The sequence below is a fragment of the Coturnix japonica genome, chromosome Z (assembly GCF_054131305.1).
Source record: "Coturnix japonica strain WE chromosome Z, WE-NBRP24, whole genome shotgun sequence".
Classification (NCBI taxonomy): domain Eukaryota; kingdom Metazoa; phylum Chordata; class Aves; order Galliformes; family Phasianidae; genus Coturnix; species Coturnix japonica.
The window spans coordinates 66296260-66318656 of record NC_140702.1 but is presented as its reverse complement, the minus strand read 5'-3'; the positions used below and the strand labels follow the sequence as shown (position 1 = coordinate 66318656).

The following is a 22397-nucleotide window of genomic DNA, read 5'->3' as shown; positions in this document are numbered from 1 at the left end:
AAAGTAACGTTTCCATTTCAGTTCAGCCTTCTTGCCAGGGTGATGTTGTAGGAATTACCAATGCATATCGACTCCATAGAGTGACCTGGCTTCCTCAGATATGCCTTATTCCCACCATGGTTGTGCACAGTGATACAGATTCAGGTTGAGCCTGGCCATGGTCTCTGAACTGTCCTGCTCATCTTGTCTGGGAGCTGTAGGACACAGCCTTGGCTGGCAGGTCCCTGCCCTGCTGTATATGAAGTACTTCTCCCCTAGGGAGCCACCAGTCCTTGCTGCCCCCTGACACCAGGTGTCCCAAGAGAGAGGGATTTCAGCTTTCATCCAAGGGTGGCAGTAGGAGCAAGATTGATAACACTTGCAACCTGTTCATAGGCGTCAGGTTAAGAAGAACAGGAAAACTAAGGACTAGGTCTGCTCATTTCCTCTCTGTTCTTGTTTAGCACCTTTGTTCCACTGATATATGGCCTTGCTCCTCTTGTTTGCTGAGCATGATATCAGTGCAGTCCTTAGCTGGCATCAATCAGATGGTCTCTGTTTGGACTAGTTCAGCTTCTTATCTTGTAAGCAGAAGTTAATGTAGCAGAGTAACTTGGACTTGCAATCAGAGCTGCGTAGTGATGTAAGAGCTGCCCAGTGGCTGTGGCCTTGTAAATGATAAGGCTGTGATCTCTGCATGAGGTATTTTCATTGTCTGTTCTCCAAAGAGCCAGTATCAACAAACAAGTGGTTATGGTTTTATAAAAATGTATGGGGAAACTATATGTAGTTAAACTGATCTCCCAAAAAATCAGGAATTCTCTCTCATTGGGCACATACTCTTCTGAGAAGATAACATCACTCAGTTTCATAGTTAAATTCTTAAGGTTTGCTTTGTGGTAGCTGTACTGAGATTAGTACTGATGACAAGTTTCCTTAAGATCAAAAAGATGACCTAAAACAGCCATTATCTAGACTGTGGCGGACTTAATTGCTACCTTGCATAAGAAGCTGTTTTTCTGGAATAGCAGCAAACCTGTGCTAAAACACAGCTCAGTTTGTGAAAGAAGCACCTTGGATACAAGATGCAAACAACAAACCCAAGACGCACACAGTGCTCCTTGTTGCCTGGGCATGCAGCCAAACTGTGGCCTATGGGGAGGCACTGGGGTTTCCTCTGAAACCACTGCAGTTTATTCAGTTTTGATGGTAATCCATCACTTCATTGCTCCCAGGTCTCTGCTCTAAATTGCAGGTTTCCAAGATGAATTGTTTTGGCTGTGACCTTTAGTACCTCAGTTTGGGCTTTTCTTCATCATTTACAGGTGTGATGCTGTCAAGGACAGAATGCCATAGATTTTTCTTCAGTATTTAGATTGCTTGAGATCTTTTTTGGAGTTTCTTGTCCTCCCAAATCTCATCAAGTCCAGTGCTCTTTTCAGCTAATTGCTGACTTCTTTTTAAATCCACTCTGTTTTAGATATCCTTTTAGTGTCATCCCTGATTTGTGCAGAGTCCATCTAAGTGCACTGTGCAACTGTGGTCTGCAGCACTGATGATGAAAAGCAGTTATGCTTTCCTACAAATCCTGTCATTGTGGAAGACCCTCTCATATTTCTCCTACCTTGTTTTTTAATAGCATGTGACAAGAAAGCAGTGTAGTTTACATCAGAACGGAGAAACTGATTCTGTGTGTTATGGTTAAAATAAATTACTTTGGTCTCCCTGCAAGAAAGATTTTCTATTTTCTACTTAATGTAGGTATTCTTGACACAGGTACTAAGTTTCTGGTGCCCTTAAACTTTTTCAGGTAGGGCCTATATTGTCCCAACTTCTCCAGTTCTTGCCTACACATATTGTTGAGGCTGTAGATGGAGTAAATCTTGTTGCAGGAAAGTAAACTCATTTAGAAGCCAAGATGGTTACAGCTAAGTAGGCACGAGTATAAAGAGTTGCAGAGGATGGGAGAATTGGTTGAAATGGCAGTTATTTAAACTTCATTTGTCAGTGTTTGGGACAGTGAGGATTCTAGGGCTGGTGCTGTCCAGCTGGAGCAGTCCCTGCCTCTGCTCCACCATCCTGTATGTATTATGAAGTTTCTGCACTCGTGTAGTTTTGGCATGGCATCTGAAATTCAGAGGCCATGGTGGCAAGACCAAATGAGTACAGTCAGCATGATGCTGTGTGGCTTAGTTTCTTTTTTAATTTTTCCTTTTTCCAGTGGTTTTTACATCCTTTCCCCCCTATCCCTAGGTAATTTATTTCATTCACATGGACTGAGGGACTGAGTGATGCTTTTCTTTTAGTGGGTTATTTCCCCAAGCGTTGTGCCCTTTTTGCTCTATTTGTTAAACACAGTTTGTACCTAACTTGCCTTTTGTGAAGCTAATCTGCATCTTATAGGGTGCCCTCTGGAAGACCAAGTCTTGAGTAGCACAATTCTGTGTTTCCTTCAAAACATTAGGACACTGTATTACTTCAGAGCATGGAATAGAAAATAGTTGCCAAAATAAAGGTGTTAATGCTTGCTGTCTGCTGCCAGTCATTAGCCTGTTAAATCTACTAGATGAAAGGGCTGTTATTGTTCAGTTCCTGATGAACTGCTTTGTGGTAAAAAAACAAAGCAAAACAAAACTACAAGAGTGTGCATCCATATGAATGTGACAGTCTTATAGTTGTTTGTTACCTCGCAGGATCTAGGTTATCACCTGCAAAGGAAAACAAGACTTTCTTTTTTTGATGTGTTTGTGTAATACCAAGTACATACGTACGATGTGCCATCTAAAAGGAGTCCTTGTACTTTTGAGGTTATAAAAGCCTCCAGAAGAGTCACTTGATCTTGCTGTGTGCTATTAAGCACGTAGCAAATGTATTATGATGAAATGGTTCTTTGTACAATGATTATTTGAATTAAATATGAAGTAGTCTTGTTCTTTCCTACCTTTGTCCATTGTGCATTTGGTTAATTGGTTTTAAACATGAAAGTAATGTAAGCCTTGAACTGCGTTATTATTAAGAACATTTATTTTCCATCTGAGTTCTAATGTAGCTAATATAAAGCAGTTCTATTGCTTCAAAATAGTATGGGTTATTTATTTCTTTTGTGTTGTGATCTTGGAATACTCTCCTTGTTATATTCCTTCCGGCGATAGATGCAAACTTGCCTGGCTAATAAGATGGTACTTCATATTCTTTTGCTGTAGATATCCCTGAAGAGGAAGCCAGATATTGGACCAGAAAATTAGAACAAATAAATTCACTGGGAGATGATGAGGTAAATATCTGAACTGAGGGGTGAATGCAGTCCTGAATGCACTATATCTTGCTTTTATTCTTTATGGTGGATCCTTATGATGGAGATAACTATTAAATGCTAATGTTAACAGGTTTTCTGTGAACTGTTTACAGAATGGTTTTCTCAGGTTTACTGTAATCATTTTTCCCCATGTTTCTCCTCACATAGTGAGAACTGCTCTGTTATTGTGTGTTACACACAAAAGAAAGTTAACATCATAGCATCATAGGGTGGCTTGTGTTGGAAAGGTTCTTAAAGCCCACCCAGCCCCAACCCCTGCCATCATGGGCTGGTTGCCCCCACCAGCTCAGGCTGCCCAGGGCCCCATCCAGCCCAGCTTCGAGCACCTTGAGGGATGGGGCACCGCAGCTCTCTGGGCAGCAGAGTCAGCACCTCAGTGCCCTGTGAGACAGGAACTTCTTCCTGGCTTTTAACCTGGATCTCCCCTGTTTTTGTTGAAAGGAATTCCCGCTATTCCTGTCAGTCAGACTGTTGTTCTTTATCTCATGAATGACTGAAACATTTTTTGGCAGACTGTAGTAACTGCTGTTCATTTGTGAAATCAAATATTTTTGCACTTAGCTTCCTTTTGAAAGCAGACAAAACTCTCTTGAAACTGATGGAGGGAAATCTTTTGTACTCACTTACTAGTGATTCAGTTTATGAATCTTGGACTGTAACACCTGCTAGCTATGCCTTTGGTTTCCTGTGTTTCCTCAGTTTTTACTTGGCTAAACCACTACAAAACCAGAAATTGTGATTCTTGAGTTATACTATTAAAAGCTTTCTTTATCCTTCATGCTATTGTGCTATCTGCAAAATAAGATTTGACTAATGTCTCCAGTGGAAGTTTGTTGTTTCTTACGTCTTATGTGTTGATGTCAACACTGTGGGTAGGAAAGTGGTGCTTGCTTATATTCTCAGTGAGGCTCCTTCCTTAGAAAGATAACTTGAGAAATCTACTGTCAGTGTCTTCAGGAAGTTTTTGCTCTGGGATTTTTCATCTCTTACACAAACCTTTTTATTTGTGGATAGGTAATGTAAGGTGAGTTTTCTTCTTGACAGAGGACAGCATAATATCTGGATAATATCATAATATCTGGAAAAAAAAACTGCTTGAAGGTGATCTCTTGCACCTTCTTTGAACTTTGAGGATGTATTTGAGTTGATAGAAAACTCAGTCTGTGATTTGGCTTGTCAGTGATAACTGCTGCGGTTCTCTCCTGCTCCTCTGGACTGTAGCAGTCTGTACCGGGTACTTCAGTGAAGCACAGGTGCCCTCTAGTGCCTCAGTGAGCCTGTATGTGCTGAAAGGTGTTCTGAGCATTGATGCTCCCCTTCCCTGGAGTGTGGTCCATCTGCATCCTAAGTGTATGCTTTTATCAAAGGCAAGTAACAAAACGGTGTCTCAGTGCCACAGAGATCACAAATTTATTATGGATATTCAGCTTCATCAGTGAGAATGTTAAAAATGAAGGAACACTTGGCCAGTGTCTGACAGTCTCACTTTCTTGCATATTTCCTTTATTTCCAGTGCCTGCATCAGTATCTTGTATTTCACAACATTTGATTCATTTTTCTTCTGTGGATGTCAGTTTTATTTTGAACCTACCTACGTCATTTATGTAGCAAGGAATTCAGCAACTTAATTGTCTATAGCCTGGAGAAAAATAACTTGTTTGCTCTAAGCAAACAAGCCCTTTGTTGTGAAACCAGTTGGGAGCAGGTTTATTTGGAGAAACAGAATGACCAGTCCTCATTCACCCAACGCTACTCAGCCCTACAAACCTTTCCTTCTGTGTGGTCACTTTTGGTCACTGTGGTGGTATTTCATACAGGAAAATTTTCTCTCTTCTGGGCATTAAGTTTAGCTGTCTTTGCATGAGACAGTGGATGAACAGACAGATGCTGCAAAACAGTCTTCATGATGCAGGTTTGTTCAAAGTTTGCACAGTGTAACAAAATGCTTTCTAATCACTATTCCTACAAAGAATGTTCTGTTTTCTTTTTGGAACTGCTGGTAGCCACTGGGCTGATGTCTTAGAAAGGGTAAACTACTGTGGTATATTTAAAATCTGAGTATGTTCCTTTGGAAGCTTTTACTGTCCCATGCCACTTAAATTGCTCATCAACAGACTTTCTTTCACCACTTTGTCAAACAGTTACTGCTATGAGATCCAGCATTTCTTTTCATAACTCTGTATAGCTCGTTGAGCTTGTACATTTTAGACAGCATGGATCTGAAGTTGGCCATAGCACAGGCTGCAGATTTTCATCCTCCATGTATTGAGCAACTCAATTCCTTAACAAATGTATGTCTGGCAGCCCTGTTTTTCAGAACACAGTACCGGTTGCAAGGGCACTTCCTTTGTCTTTGGGCCCCTTTATTCCTGGCAAAGACTGTTCTTATTGTTTTGCCCAATTGTCCTGATTTTCTCTTCTCTTTGTAATACAACACAGAGAAAAACAAAATACAGCAACTTGCTTTCCCGTAGGGAACACTTTGATGCAGTAACAAACAGCTTTGTGAAAAATCAAAGCTGGTTAATTGAAATATGCCCGTGTTTTCTAATTTATTATTAAATGAGATGCAAAAACTTCTTCACTTCAGACATACAGTGGATCACAGAAGTGTTTGTATTTGCTGGGTAGGCAAACATTGTGCTCTTACCCTTCTGGGCACACTAATTATCCAACCACTTCAGTCTTCTAGTGCAGTGTTGCTGTGAACATTTGTTTTTGAACCGCTGAAATTGCAGTGGAACATATAAAAGGTAAATGGACTTTTGCTCAGTTCTGAGCTCCCTATAACAATGACTCTGTGGGTACAGGATCTTTTAGATGTCTGATTTGAGCTCTATGGACTGATAATAGTGCCTGTGCTTGTAGTAAAGCAGACTTTACCTTAACCAGATGTGCAGTTTTTTAACATCTGGTTTGGGCATAAAAAGGAGAAGGCATCTGGGAATAAGTTTTAATGTGGATATTAAAGAAAATACTCAGCACTTAGATCCTGATTGTTTTATCTGAAGCGTGACATATATTATTCTGAAAACCATTTCATAAAATGACCATTTCTTTTCTTAATATTGTTCCTTTTTTCTTTTTTTCCCCCTCTAGTATTCCTTTCAGGAGGAGGTCCAGAAGAAACCATTGCCCAGTGCTGCCTCCCAGTGTTGTAAGTTAGACTTCACATTTTCCTCTTCCCTTCTCTCCCCTCCCTTTCCGTGTATTTCATTTGCTTGTTTGGTTAGTTATGAAATGGTGATAGATCTGTGCTTTTTTAAAAACATTCCTGATATTAAAGCTAAGGTCTCTGTAGCAAAATCTTCTGTTTGTTATGAAAAAACTGTCCCTAAAAATGTTGGTTTATTGATTCTGATGCTAGAAACTGAAATCATGTATTGGAGTCTGTAACTTGTTTGTGTCTTCCTGTGTTAGGAAAACAAAGTGTTCAAAGTCACCTGGATTGTCAGACCCCTTTAATACCAATGCAAACAAGAAATCTGGATGCTGAATTTTCTTCATATTACTGAGCAAGGCTGTGTTCTCGTTAACATCTTGTGTTGAATATTATTTTTGTTACTTTAAAGTTTTAAGAGGAGAAAAATAGGTGGGTTTGGAAATCCTGCCAGTAGTGTGTTTAAAATGCACCTGAGGCTTTTTAACTTGATATTATTTATAATGCTATGCTGATGGATGATGAAAAATACTTTACTAATTTCTGCTTATCCCCATCTTGCTTTTTTTGGACTTCTAAAATAATACAAACTATGTTTGGTGGTCTGCAAAATTGGATTTCTGAAACACTGCTTTTAAAATATGATGGATGAAAGCTCAGTGATGTCTTTTATGAATGCAGTATCTACTTAGGCAGCACTATTAATAAAATTAAAGTTTATAATTTAAACAAATTGTTTGTTCTCTACTTAAATCTCTACAAGTTTTGCATATCGAACTCTGCAGGCTAATCATAAGATCTCTACAAAGCTGTTAATGTTAGAAAATGGTAATTACTGTTTATTTTTTATTTTTTATTTTTTTTAGGGAGTGAGTAAAACTCATTTTTATGTGTGCTTTTAATATGTTACTTTAAAACTGTTATGAAGAAAACATGGATGCTATCAGTTATCCAGGAGATCTGAAAGTGCTGTGTAGCCGCTGAATGCACAAAGCTATATGAAAGCATGAAAACAGTGATACTCCAGGCAGCATCTAATGTCTTTCTTTCTTTTTCTTTCTTTTTTTCTTTTTTTTTTTCAAGAGCATTTAAAGAATAAAGTGATTTTTTAGAATAAAGTCAGGTATGGAAGGACACAATTGATTTCTAAAGAGTACAAATAAAAATGCTTTTGAAGGAAGTGAAATAAATCAGCCTAAATCCTGATAGCACAGTGTGCAGAAGTCTAGACGTGAGAAGACCAAAGAAAAACAGTCTGATACAAAGCATCTAAGTAATGAGAATGCAGAAATAATTTTCCTTTCTCTTATCCCTTAACTTTGCTGTGAGTCTGGTGTAGCTGTGTGTTCTAAATATTGTGAAGCATAGGTAAGCCAGGAGGAAAGCTGCTGTGTAGGGAAAGTAGCTACACTTATTTCCATGGCATGGTACTTTTACATCCTCAAGCTTGTGTCCTTTCTGGAGGACCAGCTCACCTCTTGCAACTCTAAAGAGCAGACCTACAGCTGACCTTTGTGTTTCCTATTAATAGGCTGGAAAGTGACATTTTACAATAATGAAGTGAAGGACACTGATTTGAGCAATTCATATCACATAACAATGAAATCTTTCATGGGATTAAAACTGTAATTAGAATGGCAGTGTTATATATTAAATAGCACCATGTGGCTAATTTATTTAAGAATTTACCAGTAATTCAATAAAATTTGTGGCACTGTGTGTACTTCTGCTTATCTGTTGCTGAAGAGAATCTGACGTCTGTGAATATCTTGTTTGCGTGGTCAAAGATGAAATAGTCATTTAATATAGAAGTACTTTGGAAAAATGAAGTCACTCTGCATTTCTCTGTGAAGAAGAGGTGTAGTCCTTTGGAACTTGAGAATTCAGCACAGAAGATGCATTGACTATGTCTCTGTATTGAAAACTGCCCTGGCCTTTGCATATGACGCAGTCGCTCAACCCCCTTTTTTATAGGAACAGAGTGGGTGTCCTTCCTGCACCTCAAATGCTCTAAGCACATAATGTTCTTTCTTAACATGTGGGTAAATAATTGATAGATGTATTTTTAGGTGTAATAAAAATATCCTCAGGAACATTTGTAAGGCTTGTTCAGTTTTCCACCATGATGTGCTAGATGAGATCTGGTTGCTGCTGCTAGCAGGATGTGATCATCTGGATTGCAGGACTGCATGTCTAGAAGGAGCAAAGTCCAACTAAGTATGAACAGTGCTTGACCCATTAGAGTATTGCCCTCCGATGCCTCAGCACCGTGACTGCACTCCTTTGGGTGCTGTGTGACAGCTTTGTGTCTATATTTGTGGCACCCAGCCTGCACCTGCTGCTGGAGGTGAGGCTGCTCAGCACAGAGGGGAGAACCCCTTCCTCACCTGGTGGCAGTGCTGGGCCTGAGGATCTTTGTTCTATTAGAGAAAATCCTGCTCTGGCAGGCAGGGTTAAGTTCATTAAATGTGAAAATACGTATTCTTACGTGTTTACATTATAGTTCTGCGCCTGTATCCTCCATGTACATCAGACCCCTTTCTCAAACCACTTGCTCAAGACTGTTTCCTTGTCTTTCTGGGCACATCTTGTGTTGTACTGGCACCAGAGGTGGCAGAAAGGCGCAGCGACGTGTAAGAGATGTTAGCTGTTTCTAAAAGCCAGCTTCTCATCTCTGGGATGGCTTCTCAGTTCTGGTGATGCCAGAATTGCTGCTGCCTTAGCTACCTTTCTCATGGTATCATGAGAAATCTCAGCCCAGACTGGGTCCTCTAGATTTTCCCAAGATTCTGGATTTTTCAGTTTTGTCCTTAGGAAAATAAGACCCACGATAATTGATCTAATGCAGGGTTTTTACCTATTCTTAAGTAGGTATTCTTGTGCAGGTAGTCTCTTCTAATTTAGCTAGGAGCTTCCTGCGTCTTTCTTCCTTATACTTGTTTGTTTTATTTTTACCTTTCAGCTTCTGTCCATCTTTGAATGTTTCTCCTGCCGAACAAGATTATATGCTACCAGTTGATTTAAATTCTGGTGATCCCAGACAATAAGCAAGGCACTGTAATGCCAATGGATTCCATAATTCCAGAGCCATAATTCTTAATTTCCAGATCCCTCACTGTTGAATAACTGTAGCATCCTCTTAATTGGCTTTTACCCACAAACTGAAATTGAATGTAAATTAAAAAGAAAGCAAACTTTTATTGCCCGGAAATTTACTTCAAATGAAGCAAATGGGAAAAAAAAAAGTTATTTGATTACTTACAGTTTATTGACTCAATAAATGTCTATGTTATTTATTGTTGTGTGTATAGATTTATTTTCCTAGCATACTCAACATCATTTCTAACAGTATAAAACTTCATTATAATTCATACGTGAGTCACTCTGTCAGTGTTTTAAATGAAGCTCTGATTTTGAACAGAGAGCAGTCCAAATGATGAGAAAGACAGAGGCAGCAGAGGATGAGAAAGGTACTCTGTATCCTTGGGGAGAATATTTGACTATCTTGGTTAATATCAGCTACTGTAAATACTACCCTATGCCTTTTTCAGACAGTTTACAGATCTGGCAGAAAGATGGTACGTTCAGTATAATTATCAGAAGAGATAATCTACCTGCCACTGAGTCAACCAGTTTTGCCTGTCTATCATCTTTGTCTGGTAAACTTTCAGAGAATGCTTTACATTCCCTCTTCTACATAACTTATGTCCTGGCATCTGTGGTGTTTCCTGTGTATGTCTTTCTCTGTGTTTTCTTTTTTTTGCTTCATTTTGTTTTGTTTTTTTTGCAAGAAGGTGGATTTGTTACTTGCCTCTGGATTGTGAGTTGATGCAACAAGGAAAGAAATAACTGCTCTGATTTGTAGTCATGTCAGCAAAAACAACGGGAGCTACCCTGTCCTTGATCTGCCAGCAGATCAGAGAGAAAGGAGCAAGACAACATCTAGCCCAGGAGAATAAAAAAGAGCTATCTGGAATACGTGCTTGCATGTGTGTAGGCAGGAAAAAAGTCCTGCAACTTTGTTTTTGATCCATAATTTTAATGTCGTGAAGACTGACAAAATGTTTTATGCGCAGTATAGGAAAGAAAGGTGGCATTTCAGACCAAATCTATGTGTTATGTTGACCCTTCTTTCCCACTAATGTTGAAAGAAATCTGTTTTTGCAAAGTGTGTGAGGAAAGTTTCTGTTAGCATTGTCATATTAACCAGTGTTTTTAAAGAACCAGAAGCTATTTTTGAGAGTTTTGATTGCTGTTGTCCACTACTTCTCTTTTTATTACCCCAGATTATACAGATGATCTGAGATCATAGAATCACAAGGTTGGAAAGGACCTACGAGATCATCTAGTCATCTAGATGGTTTATACATTCCTCCTCATTAACTGACATTAATGATGAGATTTTTTTTTCCTATTAAGTAACAGTATTGAAAGAAAAGTCTAGACTAGGCTTTCAAGTCAGTGCACTATCAGAATGATTTTAAACGTGTCCCAGCTTAACCATTTTAATTGCTTTTAGAGGTGTATATCTGTAATGCTGCAGTGCCAGGCATTGTAGTTTTGCTGTGCTCTCTTTGTTGTAGAGACACACATGCTATATATACATTCTATACTTAGATACACTCTATATATTTTTGCAAGGTATTTTTTTCCCCGAGGTTTCTAAACTGCTTCTGCATTTAGAAATAGGAGAGGCCTGCAGCTACCTGCATCATCTGTAGACCAGGGCAATATGAGAAGAGTGCTGAAGATGTCATTGATCATGTTAACCTTCTCATGAGTTGGCACTGTATGAGTGGAAGCATGATAGGTCTGCTCAAAGATCTTGCTCTGAAATGTCTGCCTACAGTTTTAGGCTAAGGCTGCTACTTCTTAGAATACGTCAAGGGAAAAGTATTCAGTACCTGAAAGTTAAAAATGCTGGCTATCTTAGCAGATATGTGGCTTTACTGCTGATCCTGTAGACATACTTGGTTGTTTTCCCTGAGAACGTGTAATATTATGAAAGACTTTGACAAGGAAGTGAAACTTTGACTTTTAGATAAGTGCAAATGCTAAACCTCTTCTTGAAATGCTCAACGCTGCTAAAAGGGACATATTTTTCTGTAAGTGGAAAAACAAATAAAAGAAAAAAAGGTAAATGCTTAGTTACTCACTCAGGTTTCATAATTTGTTTAGTGCTTTTCTCAAGTGCTTCTTTTTTTTTTTTCTTCCCCTCCTGATGGAATTTTTTTAATGGATTCTGAAACTTCATTAGTCATCCTTAAATGTCGTGGCAGCAACAGAAAATTAATCTGAAATTCATGAGTGTTTATTTTCTGAATTTAGAGGTATTAAGCTGATAAGAAAATTATTGCCCAGCTTTGTACTCAAGCCACAGATGCGTCCTTGAGTGTGGCCTTGAACAGCGGGTCTTATAGTGAATATCCAAGGTTGAAACTAGAGAAAAAGAAAGGCACCAGATCTTCTCTCAGCAGCTGTGCGACATTACATTAGTCTTTCCTTTATCCACACAGATATTGCTAGATAATAAGTTGCAGTCTAAAGTTGTATCTCAAGGAGGTGTATAGAAAACTTCTGTTTGTTCTATTGTTTACTAATCTCTTAGTGGGTGTGCCTAGAAACTAAAAAGACATGACCGATCTGTTAGCAGTGGAAGAAATGTTATGAGATTTCTATCATAGCTAAAATTAACAATTACTAAAATGAACAATTACTAAAATTAACAATTACTGCTGAGGTCTTTGTAGTTATTAATGAGTTGCACAAGCTTGTAATAACTTTTTGGATAGCCTTGATGATTTGATGGTGATCCAAGCCCTGCTTAAATTCTCAGTTCTGTGTTATTTTGTTTAGCCGTAGTAAAGATGGCTGGAAAGGCCATTTCATTTACTGAAATTAAAATACTCCAAAATTTCAGCATGAAGCAGGAACTCCATCTGGAGTACTGGGTACTGGCTTGTGGCCCCCAGCACAAGAAAGTAGAGGTCCAGAGGAGGTCCACTAAGATGATCAGAGGGCTGGATGAGGTCTCCTGTGAAGAAAGGCTGAGGGAACTGGGCTTGTTTAGCATGGAGAAGAGAAGGCTCTGGGGAGAGCTCATTGTGGCCAGCCAATACTTGAAGGGAGCTTATAAACAGGAGGGAGAATGGCTGCTTACAAGGGTGGGTAGTGATGGGACAAGGGGGAATGGTTTTAAACTGAGACAGGGGAGGCTTAGATTGGATATTAGGAGGAAGTTTTTCTCTCAGGGTGGTGATGCACTGGAACAGGTTGCCCAAGGAGGCTGTGGATGCCCCATCCCTGCAGGCATTCAAGGCCAGGCTGGATGTGGCTCTGGGCAGCCTGGTCTGGACCCTGCACATAGCAGGGGGGTTGATACAAGATGTTCGTTGAGGTCCTTTTCAACCCAGGCCGTTCTATGATTCTGTGATTCTATGACTAATCTGGAGTAAACTGTGATTAAAAACAGGGAGTACTAAGCAGGTGGGAGAGGCTCCAGTATGCCAGTGCTCATCCCTTCCAGCTACGTGCTCATTTCTCCCCTGTGCTTCCTAATCTCATTTAGGGCACAGGTTTTATCCCTCAGTTGTAGTGTTCCAAAACCGAGGTGGAAAACGTGATATTGGTGTGGAAACACTCTTGGTTATCCTGAAATCTTTGGTTCTAAAAAGCTATTTTAGACTTGTATTCATTAACATGCTGCACGTACAATTTGAAAACTAAATCAAATAATGGAAGAAAGTAAATTTGTACTTAACCTAAGATCTGTGGATGCTGTGTGGAGGGTATTAGCCAGGGGGAAAGGCACACTAAACCTAGAAAGAAAAAATGACCAGGACCTGCCTGTCTTTGTATTCTTTAAACAGCACCTTTTATAAGCACCAAGTACACTGTAATTTCTGGAAATCACTTTGCCTTTATAAACATGCTTAGACCTTCTCTGTCTTCAGTCAGCATGGAATATAACAGGAGGATTAAACAGTTTATCAGCATGACTGTAAGAAGTGGACGGCAGTAAATGATAATGTTCTGATGGGTGAGATGCAGCACAGCTGCTTTTAGAGACTCGTAAGCAGCAGCAAAACAAAATGACATGCAGGAAATCAAATTAGTCTGCATTAAAAACATGTAATATTCTGCTTTTCTACAGTGTCCCTGCTGATCCAGTCTTGACAGTGTGAAGTGGAGAGGAGGAGTTCCTCCTTGAATAGTTGCATAATTGAGGCACAGAGCGAGCATATGTTATGCTCAGCTAGCTGTGGGAACTTAGATGTATTTTATAAAACGTGTTAATGACAAGAATGTTGTATCATCCAAGGCACCAGGCTGCTGGCATCGCTTAGTCCTTAATTGGAGGTTTATATGAAACCTCATTTTTCAGTACTGAAACTTGTGAATACAAAATATGGGTAACTGAGTTTTGCTCTTGGTATTAAAGAGCTCACAGAATAAACAGTCTAATTTGTCTGTACAGTTTTTCCATTGTTATTACATTTTATTGCTGTATGTTTTTAAAATTATAACTTTCCATGATCTATCTGTCTGGACTTATTGGTCATTTCAAATCAAGTTTGTACAGGCTTAAATTTGTTCCCAGAAGTGATCTGGAAGTTACTTTTTTTCCTTCTCAAAATGAGGTTATGCTTTGTGCTTTTTAATTTTTTTTTTATTTTTTATTTTTAAATTTTTTTTGTATGAAGCATAAAAACAGCTTGAAAAGGCTAAAAGAAGTTCTGTTTTCATTAACCTTCAAAATATCACGACTGTCAGCCCAGGTCTTCTGTGATTATGCTGAAGGACTGAGATACATACTGTTAGCTCCTGAATGTTAAATGAAGCAGCATATGTGTTGAATCTTTAATAAATTCGTCTTTTATCCAAAATGTTAGAATGTTAGATGCTGAAGTGAAGTGGGTGTTAGTAAAAACAAACAAAAGCAGAGTTTTTAGATTGTGTCAGGAATAATCCCCGAGTCTCTCTTAGTGCATCTCTTTCTGCTTACTCCTGCAGTGTCTTCTTCCTAGTTTGTCTCTGGTTAACATCTATGCACACACACACATACACACACACACACACACACACATTTATGTATAACCCACCTTCTCAATATGAAAGCACTTGGAGGATAAGGAGCTAGTTTTTAAAGGCAGCTTTCTTTCTCTTCCCCCTTACCATCAACTTGCCATCAATGGCTATGTATTATCTAAGCAATAATCTTTGAATGGCTTTTAAAAGTTAGTGCAGTTTTCATGCTGTGCGTATGGAGCCTTGTAACAGCAGTATAGGGAGGTGAGTAGCTGCCTCAAGAACATCTCTGTCAGTTTGGGGACTTTTGCCTACAGCAGGTTGTAATATTTCTCCTCTGAGGATGGACCTTGTTTCCAAGGCTTGTTTTCAGTGCTTTGTGGTTCTCTTGTTACTGCTCTGCTTACACACCGCCATCCCTGCCAACCTTTCTTTTACACACTGTTTTCCAGAAATGCTTTTTGAGCATTCTTTGAGTTCTGAGACTTTTCTTGGAGTTGTAAGTTATGTGTGTGCTGCCGTAATGCTCTGAGGTTTGGGTATGTTTGGTAGTTTGGTGGTTTGCCACCATCGTTGTCATCCTGAGATGCTATCCTGGGGTGACAATGTGTATAATGGAAAGCTATAACCTTACCTGTTGAATTGCTGTTCAGCCTTAGCATGAATTTGTTGTCACCCTCAGCATGGAGAGATCTGCTTGCTGTTAGAGAACTTCCATGTGGTTGTTTACATCTGTGGGGTGCTATGAGTTCTCTGAGTTTTGTACCAGTATGTGTCTAGCTAAGAAAGCACTCTTCCTTGATGCTAATTTACATGCATGAAGACAATTCTTCTGCTATATTTACTGGTGTGGTGCTTTCACCACTGAGTTCTCTGGAAAGAGGAAAGGTGAAACAGCTTTTGCTGCTTGACTTGCAGAGTTCTGGACGAGGTTGCAGCTCTGGCTCTTCACTGAACTCTGCTTTCTGGGTCATTCTGCTTGTAATCATAATAATTTGTGCACCAGGGAGCAGTGCTTTACTGCTCTGCCTGAGAAGGATGTTGATAAGTATTTTGTCTTTTAATGTTAATTAATACATGATTCCTTAATCTCTATTGGTCTTCACCTAGACAGTGAGCAGTAAATCCCCAAACAAATAGTATCGTATTTATAAAGGAAAAAATATATATATCTGTTTTTCAAGGTTGCAATCTATAGAGCATTTTAAATACATGAAAATATGCTTGTGGTTTGCTTTTCTAAGCTTTCTTTTCCCATTCCATTTATTTTCTGCCATTTGTGTCACACGCAGGCAGCTGGAGTTATTTCGGATGGGGAGAGCAGCTGAGTACGTAACAGTTCAATTTCTTGCAAGTTTCTTGATCCTGTAGTGATGCAGCATGCTCCAGGATGAGGAAAGTGGGAATATTCATGCATATAGAAAGTCCGCTCCGCTGTATTTTCTTTCACTTCCACTGAATTGAATCTTCATGTTTGTGTGGATGGCTGTATGATTTTTTTTTTCTCCCTCCGTTTAGCTTTGTTTTGGCTGAGTTGCTTGTGCTTTTTCTGGAATTTGAGGAGAAGACTGAATTGGAATATTCCTCTTTTCCTGTAAAGATGATTCCAGTTTTCTTCTTGTATGTATTATCTGTGTTAATCTTCATACTCATGGAAGCTTACGTCCATGTTCAGAGTAACTGAAAACTGCAAGTGAATCCATAGTGATCATTTTGGTAAGATATGTAAAAACACTGGAAGTGATCAATGAAATTCCAAAGACTACAGACAGGACCAAATCTGAACATGGAGGTGGTTGGCAAACATCAATGAGACAGAGGATTGTAGGTTTTGTAGTGAATTCGAGCTCAGTGAGGTGCTGTCACGGCAAAAGTGATAGGGCTTTATTTCATTTGATGCTTGTCAGGCCTGAAAAGGTAAATGTTAATATCACTGCTGTCTGTGATCTGCAAAGCACCTGGAGACTCCTTGATGTGGAAACTTCTGTTGAGGTCCCACAGCTCCAAGTTTGTATTAATTTGCCCAGTAAACATGCATGAAACATCTTTACTTTCTGGAATTCATATAGTTGCAACAGGCAGTGCTTCTGCTTAAGCTACACTGCATGGCTTCTGCTGCCTGTAGGACCTGCAAGGATTGATCCATTGGTAATGAAATGAGGGTATCTGTTCCTTGTGTCAAAACAGACAGTGAGGGTGTTGCTGAGGGGAGCATGCAAAGCATAGTGATTGCAGCCACTGCCACAGGAAGCGGCTGATTCCTGCTGCCTGATGCTTTTCTGTTTTTGACATAAAAGAATTCAAAAAGGATGCTCCTGCTATGGTGCAGTGATTAAAATCCGATGCTTAGCTAATCACAGTGAATTTCAATAACTGTATTTTTTTTCAGGTCTTTAAATAGCTAAGAAAGGAAAAGTTTTGCATCTGTCTTGTGCCTTCCACTAGTGACTTCCCCATTTCTTCTCTCACAGCATTTTTGTCCTCCTTGTTTTCCTGTCTTTGATCAAACCTTCAATTCTTTAAGCATCAACAGCAGTGAGTGACTGGTTCATTTTGTACATCTTGAGTGTCTCTGTTGTGTGGGGTAATTCTCAGGTGTGTGATATGATAACCAAGAATTAATGAATTTTTTGTTTACTACTAAATCAAAAAATATTGGTTCCCCACGTAGCTTGGTTTTTCAATTTTATGTTTTTTGGGGAAATGGGGATGTTTAAGCATTGGTGCAATTCAGGAACGCAGGGGTGTTGTGCGTAGAATACTTTGCCTTTTTCTTTGGCAGGTTGATGTGGTTTTTATTTTTAATATCTTTTCTTTCTTTTTTAAAAAGGGAACTTGTACTTCTCCCTCCCTTTCATACTTGGTGTGCTGTCCTCTTTGAAATCATGTTAGCATCCTTTTAGAGAGTCTTGGATCAACATTTATGATGTTTCCAAGCCAAATCCATTAGCTCAGCATTGCCAAGAGAAGTACACTTAAAACTGTCAATTTACAAGTGGAAAGAAAGCAGCAAAAACAGCGTGTTAGTAGCTGGAAGATGTTCTTCTAAGTGAAGACTTCTTGTAAGAAATGCATTGCAGTCCAAAGCCATTCTAACTGGATAGAGGGCATTTTGACGAAGGGAAGTCTTGTGCTGTTGACTTGGCTTCATTTTAAGAAAGGTAAATAGATGAGGACAGGTGTCCAAGGTACTCTTTGTGCTTTGGAATGTTGGAGTATCAGTCCAGTTCTTGACTGTTGGGTGTTTCAGCAGCAAATGGAAAGAAGATCCATGAAATGTGGAAGGGGGACCTGTCTGCTTGCAAAGAATATAGGAATGTTGTCAGGGGCTGTAGGGATGCAAGGAATGGAAGACCTCCCTTTGGATGAGCAGCAGAGGCCATCTAGCCAAAATCAGTGTGAACAAATCCATGGACTCTGATGGGATGCATCTATGTGTGCTGAAGGAGCTGACAGAGGTGATTGCTGATCCTCTCTGTCATCTTTGAAAGGTCTTGGAGAATGTAAGAGGTGTCTGAGGACTGGAGGAAAGCCAGTGTCACTCCTGCCTTCAGAAATGGCAAGAGGGAGAAGCTGGGAAACTACGGGCCAGTGAGACCTCACCTCTGTCCCTGGGAAGGTGATGGAATAACTTGTTGTGTAAGCTATCTCCGGGGAACTGAAAGAGATGAAGGTCATCAGGAGTAGTCAGTATGGATTCACCAAGGGGAAATCATGATCGACCAGCCTGGTAGCCTCCTGTGGTATCACCACTGGCTGGGTAGATGAGGAGAGAGCAGTGGATATTGTGTACATTGACTTCAGCAAGGCTTCTGATGCTATCTCCCACAGCTTCCTTTGTAATGAAGCTTAGAAAGTGTGTGATTGATGAATGGGTGCATCAGTGTAGGTTAAGGGACCTCCTGTCTTTTGCCCTGGGGAGGCTGCATTTACAATACTGTGTCCACTTCTGGGCTCCCCAGTTTAAAAAAAACCAACAGATCTCCTAGAAGAAGTCCAGCAGAGGGCTATAAGATGATAAAGCCCCTGAAACATATTCCTATGAGGAAAAGCTGAGTAACCTGAAGAAAAGGAGACTGAGGGTGGAACTGATCAACATCTATAAATATCTAAAGTGCAGGAGGCAGTTGAACAAGGCTAGACTATTCTCAGTGGTGAGTAGTGGTAGGACAAAGAGCTATGGCCAAAAGCTTGAGAACAAGACACTCTGCACAAACATGCAGAAGAACTTTATTGTGAGGTTGCCCAGAGAGGTTGTGGAGTCTCTTTCACTGGAGATATTAAAGATGCATCTGGACTCCTACCTGTGACCAGTTGTGGGGAGCCTGCTTTAGGGTGGGAGATGGACTTGTTAATCTCTAGAGGTCCCTTCTGACCCTTACAATTCTGCAGTTCTGCATGTGGAAAAACAAGATTATGAAAGCCCTCAGTCTCAAATCTGAAAGTTTCTAACTTGGTGTCTTAAAATTATTCATATTTTTAATGAATTTTAAGTGCTGAGGGTGATAAGATAGTCTGATGACCTTCAAAGTTGCTCTTAAATCATTGCTGAAAATCTTTCTGAATTTTTAGCTTGCAGAGCTATAAAAGATCCTCATTTGCCTCAACATGCCCTTGTGTCCTTTTGTGATTTCTGCTTCCCTGGGCCTCCATTACTTTAGTAGTCCTCTTTAACCTTCAATGCATTTTAATTACAAGATTTCTGAAAGGCTGCATGGTTGTCAGAAGTGACTGATGTTTCAGGAAACAGTAGAATATTGGGTTCTGAGACTTGATTAAGGAAAGAGATTGTTAGAAGCTTTTGTGAAAACCATTTAAATGGATGCAGAGTGGGGAAGATGGGATGCAATAGCCTTGGTGTGATGCTGACATCTCTTCTGGACTTGGACTGCATGTCATGTATTCCATCTGTAAAATTTTGTCTCTTTCACCCCAGTCTTACAGAAATAGGCAGAAGCTGTGAGAAGCTCAGTGTCTTTTTTTTGGAAAAGTAGTGGGGTTTTGGGGACATAGAACCTCACATGAACCTCTTCCTGAGTACTTGAGCACGATGTTTTTATTCACATTTTTACTCAGGCTCGTGTGATGAGTACAGCTGATGTGACAGCACTGCTTAAAGTGGTTGTGTGGTCAGTATGCTAGAGCTATTGTATACTGCCCTGCAGCAGTGGTATAGTAACTTCTCAAGGGAAAAGTGGGGAGGATTGATAAGGTTAGCAGGACACAGTTCACTTCGGAGAGGAGGGTTCTCTGGACACACCTTGTTATCCCCTTCTGTTTGGTTTCCACACTAATATCCTTCTGTGTGACGTCGCTGTCAAATAGGTTTTCTTCTTACACTCTGTATATGCATGAATATTCAATTACTACACGTGAGCAGCATGCTTCTACCCTGCCCTTCAGCCTTACCCCCCACTCTTCAGCAGTGGGTACAGTGACTATGGATTTGTTTTCATCCCTTGAGTGCTCTTTTGGACATATGGAATTTCTCAAAGTGGGTTAAAATAACTATTAACTCTGTTTTTGTTGTTATGTGTCTGGTTATGAATTAACTGATCTTCACAGACTGTGGTTGAGCTACAGTTTTCCTTATGGAAGGCTTGGTGTATCATCTGTTTGAAGATGGTGCTTGAACAAACCACATCATTTGTTTTTTGTGATATATATTTTGCTGAAACATGGATTGTACAGACAGATACCCATCTTTTGAGGGGATGCAATATACATAAGGCTGCTTCTGCATGTTTTTGTCAGTCTCTTGTTTAAATAAAATTTAAGTGTTGGGTATTTTAACAAATGGGATTATCACCATGTGCAGACACTTCAGAGCATACCTTCTTGCAGGGAGAATGTATGCTAAAAGTCAGATGTCCAGATTTTGGTGTTCTTAATCAGGCTAAACAATGTCTTTATTTGTGAACATTTTGATTAAAGGAAGTGAGATCGCTCGTAAGGTAGGTGCAGTTTAGCATGAATATGTTTCTGGGACTGGCCCTTAGTTATGGATCAGTGATTGCTGGGGATTTCTGCCTAGTATGTAACAGGTTGTATTTAACAGCACTGAACTGTGTGAAAACTGATGGACACTGCCCTTTTTAATAAAGCTAAATAAAACAACAGATGATTGCTATTCATTTTTATTCAGTTGACTAGAGACTGACAAGAACTATGCAGCACTTAGGCTGCTGAAATGCTGAAAGCTTATTTCTGTTTTCAAGGCAAACAATCAAATTGAACTGATGGTAGTTAAGAGTGTAGAGCCAGGCTTTTCAAGCCATTTGTAAATTGCAAACATGTTTTCTACAGAGGTTGTTTTCTATTTTTCCATCCGCTTCAGGGCACTGTAACCTTGATGTAACCTTACTTAGTTGGGATGGTGCACAGAATATCACTAAGAACAAATATTACCTTGGATTAAAAAAAAAAAAAAAAAGGAAATTGAAGGTGGGAAGCACCAGTGGAAGAAAAAAAAAAGCATGTAAACAGCACTTCCACTTTATTGCTCAGCCTTGTGGTCAGTGGTTGTGTAGGACACACACCTCTGGTTAGCTTACCAGACGGGGCTTTAACTTGATTGTTCTTCTAAAACAAGCTTTTGGTGGCGGATGGAGTGAATAATGGCTGGTGTTTGTTTTCCTTTCTATCAAGCATGGTGATGGTGCACCCCACTGATGTGGCATGTGTATGTGTATTTTGCCTAAGCTTGCTAAGATAGCTTTATGTTCTGCACAGCCAAACCCAGCAATACATCAATATTATGTTTTTGAAATTTTTCCTCTCTGTAACAGTGTTCTCTTTTTCTGAAGGATGATCAAGGAGAAATTCTCCAGAGAGAAAGGTTCAAGGGAAGGGAGCTTTTAGCTTTGTGAAGGTTATCATTAATGTTGGCTGCAAAGTTTAACAGGCTGATGTGCATCCTTTAATTTCCTGGAGCTCTGGTTAAGGATGCTGAGAAATGTTCTCATCACAAAAAGGAGGACTGGTTTCTAGGAAATACACTCCTCGAAGATTCTTTGCTCCCCAAAATCTGAATGTTCATTTTGGCAGCAGGGAGGAGCCTCAAAATTTTGAAGATGATTTTTTTTTTTCTTTATTGTTGCTTTGTTCTGTTTTAATATTAAAGTGTCTTATTCTACCTATTCTGCATAATCAGAGAGAAGCAAAATCATATGACAGAAGGTGATAGAGGCAAATTCCTTGGTACACACTGGGAGAGCTAGAGGTCATAACCAGCATTGCAGAAACAACCTCTTTTTGCAGCTTTTTATAAACAAAAATGGGCTTTGCTGTCCAAGCAAGGCAACTTCAAAGAGCTGTACCCTTAACTGCTTTTGTTTCTTAGCCTTTGAAGATGCTGACAGTGCTGTGGATGATCGAGACAGTGACTATCGCAGTGAGACCAGCAACAGCATTCCTCCTCCGTACCACACGACCGCGCAGCCCAATGCCTCTGTGCACCAGTTCACTGTCCCATCTCGCCTGCAGCAGCAAGGAGTCTTGCGGGATTCCTGTGCTGACTCTCTGCAGAATTACGATGCGGATTATCGGGAGCACGTGGCCATCAGGTGGGTGCTGTCTTTTGGGCAGCTGTACTTTTCCCATTGATCTTCCACAGCAGAACCTGAATGTGCTGTGCTGTCAGAGGTCATGTTGGTAAGAATGCAGGTGTTGAACGGGACGTATTGTGGCTTCTGCCTTAGTTGTGGAAGGAAGAGGTATCTTCTTAAATACTGCTAGAGCTGGAGATGCAGGTTTTTACATGCAACATAAAAGATATTTTTCATACCTCAACACTTGTGATAAGAATGTTCGTGTTTCCTGAAGCCTGAACCTGTGTTCAGTAGCCCTATCTGGTTTATGGCTGAGGCTGAATTCTGACTTCTTTTGGCTTTAATGGTAAAAGCTGAAGTTTAA

The 22397-nt window shown here is 39.8% G+C and overlaps 1 protein-coding gene across 12 annotated transcripts in view; it reads left to right on the top strand.

The window, feature by feature from the left end:
- UNC13B (unc-13 homolog B) overlaps positions 1-22397 on the top strand; it is a 210299-nt gene that overhangs the window by 44853 nt on the left and 143049 nt on the right. For 8 of the 12 annotated variants that reach the window (XM_085528481.1, XM_085528479.1, XM_085528476.1 and 5 more), the window contains exons 6-8: positions 3183-3253; positions 6395-6452; positions 21826-22048. In XM_085528481.1, the coding sequence (XP_085384607.1) occupies positions 3183-3253; positions 6395-6452; positions 21826-22048 (352 nt within the window). Of the gene's footprint in view, positions 1-3182; positions 3254-6394; positions 6453-15775; positions 15812-21825; positions 22049-22397 lie in introns of all 12 variants that reach the window. The other 4 variants (XM_085528478.1, XM_085528477.1, XM_085528475.1 and 1 more) reach the window with 1 other exon arrangement.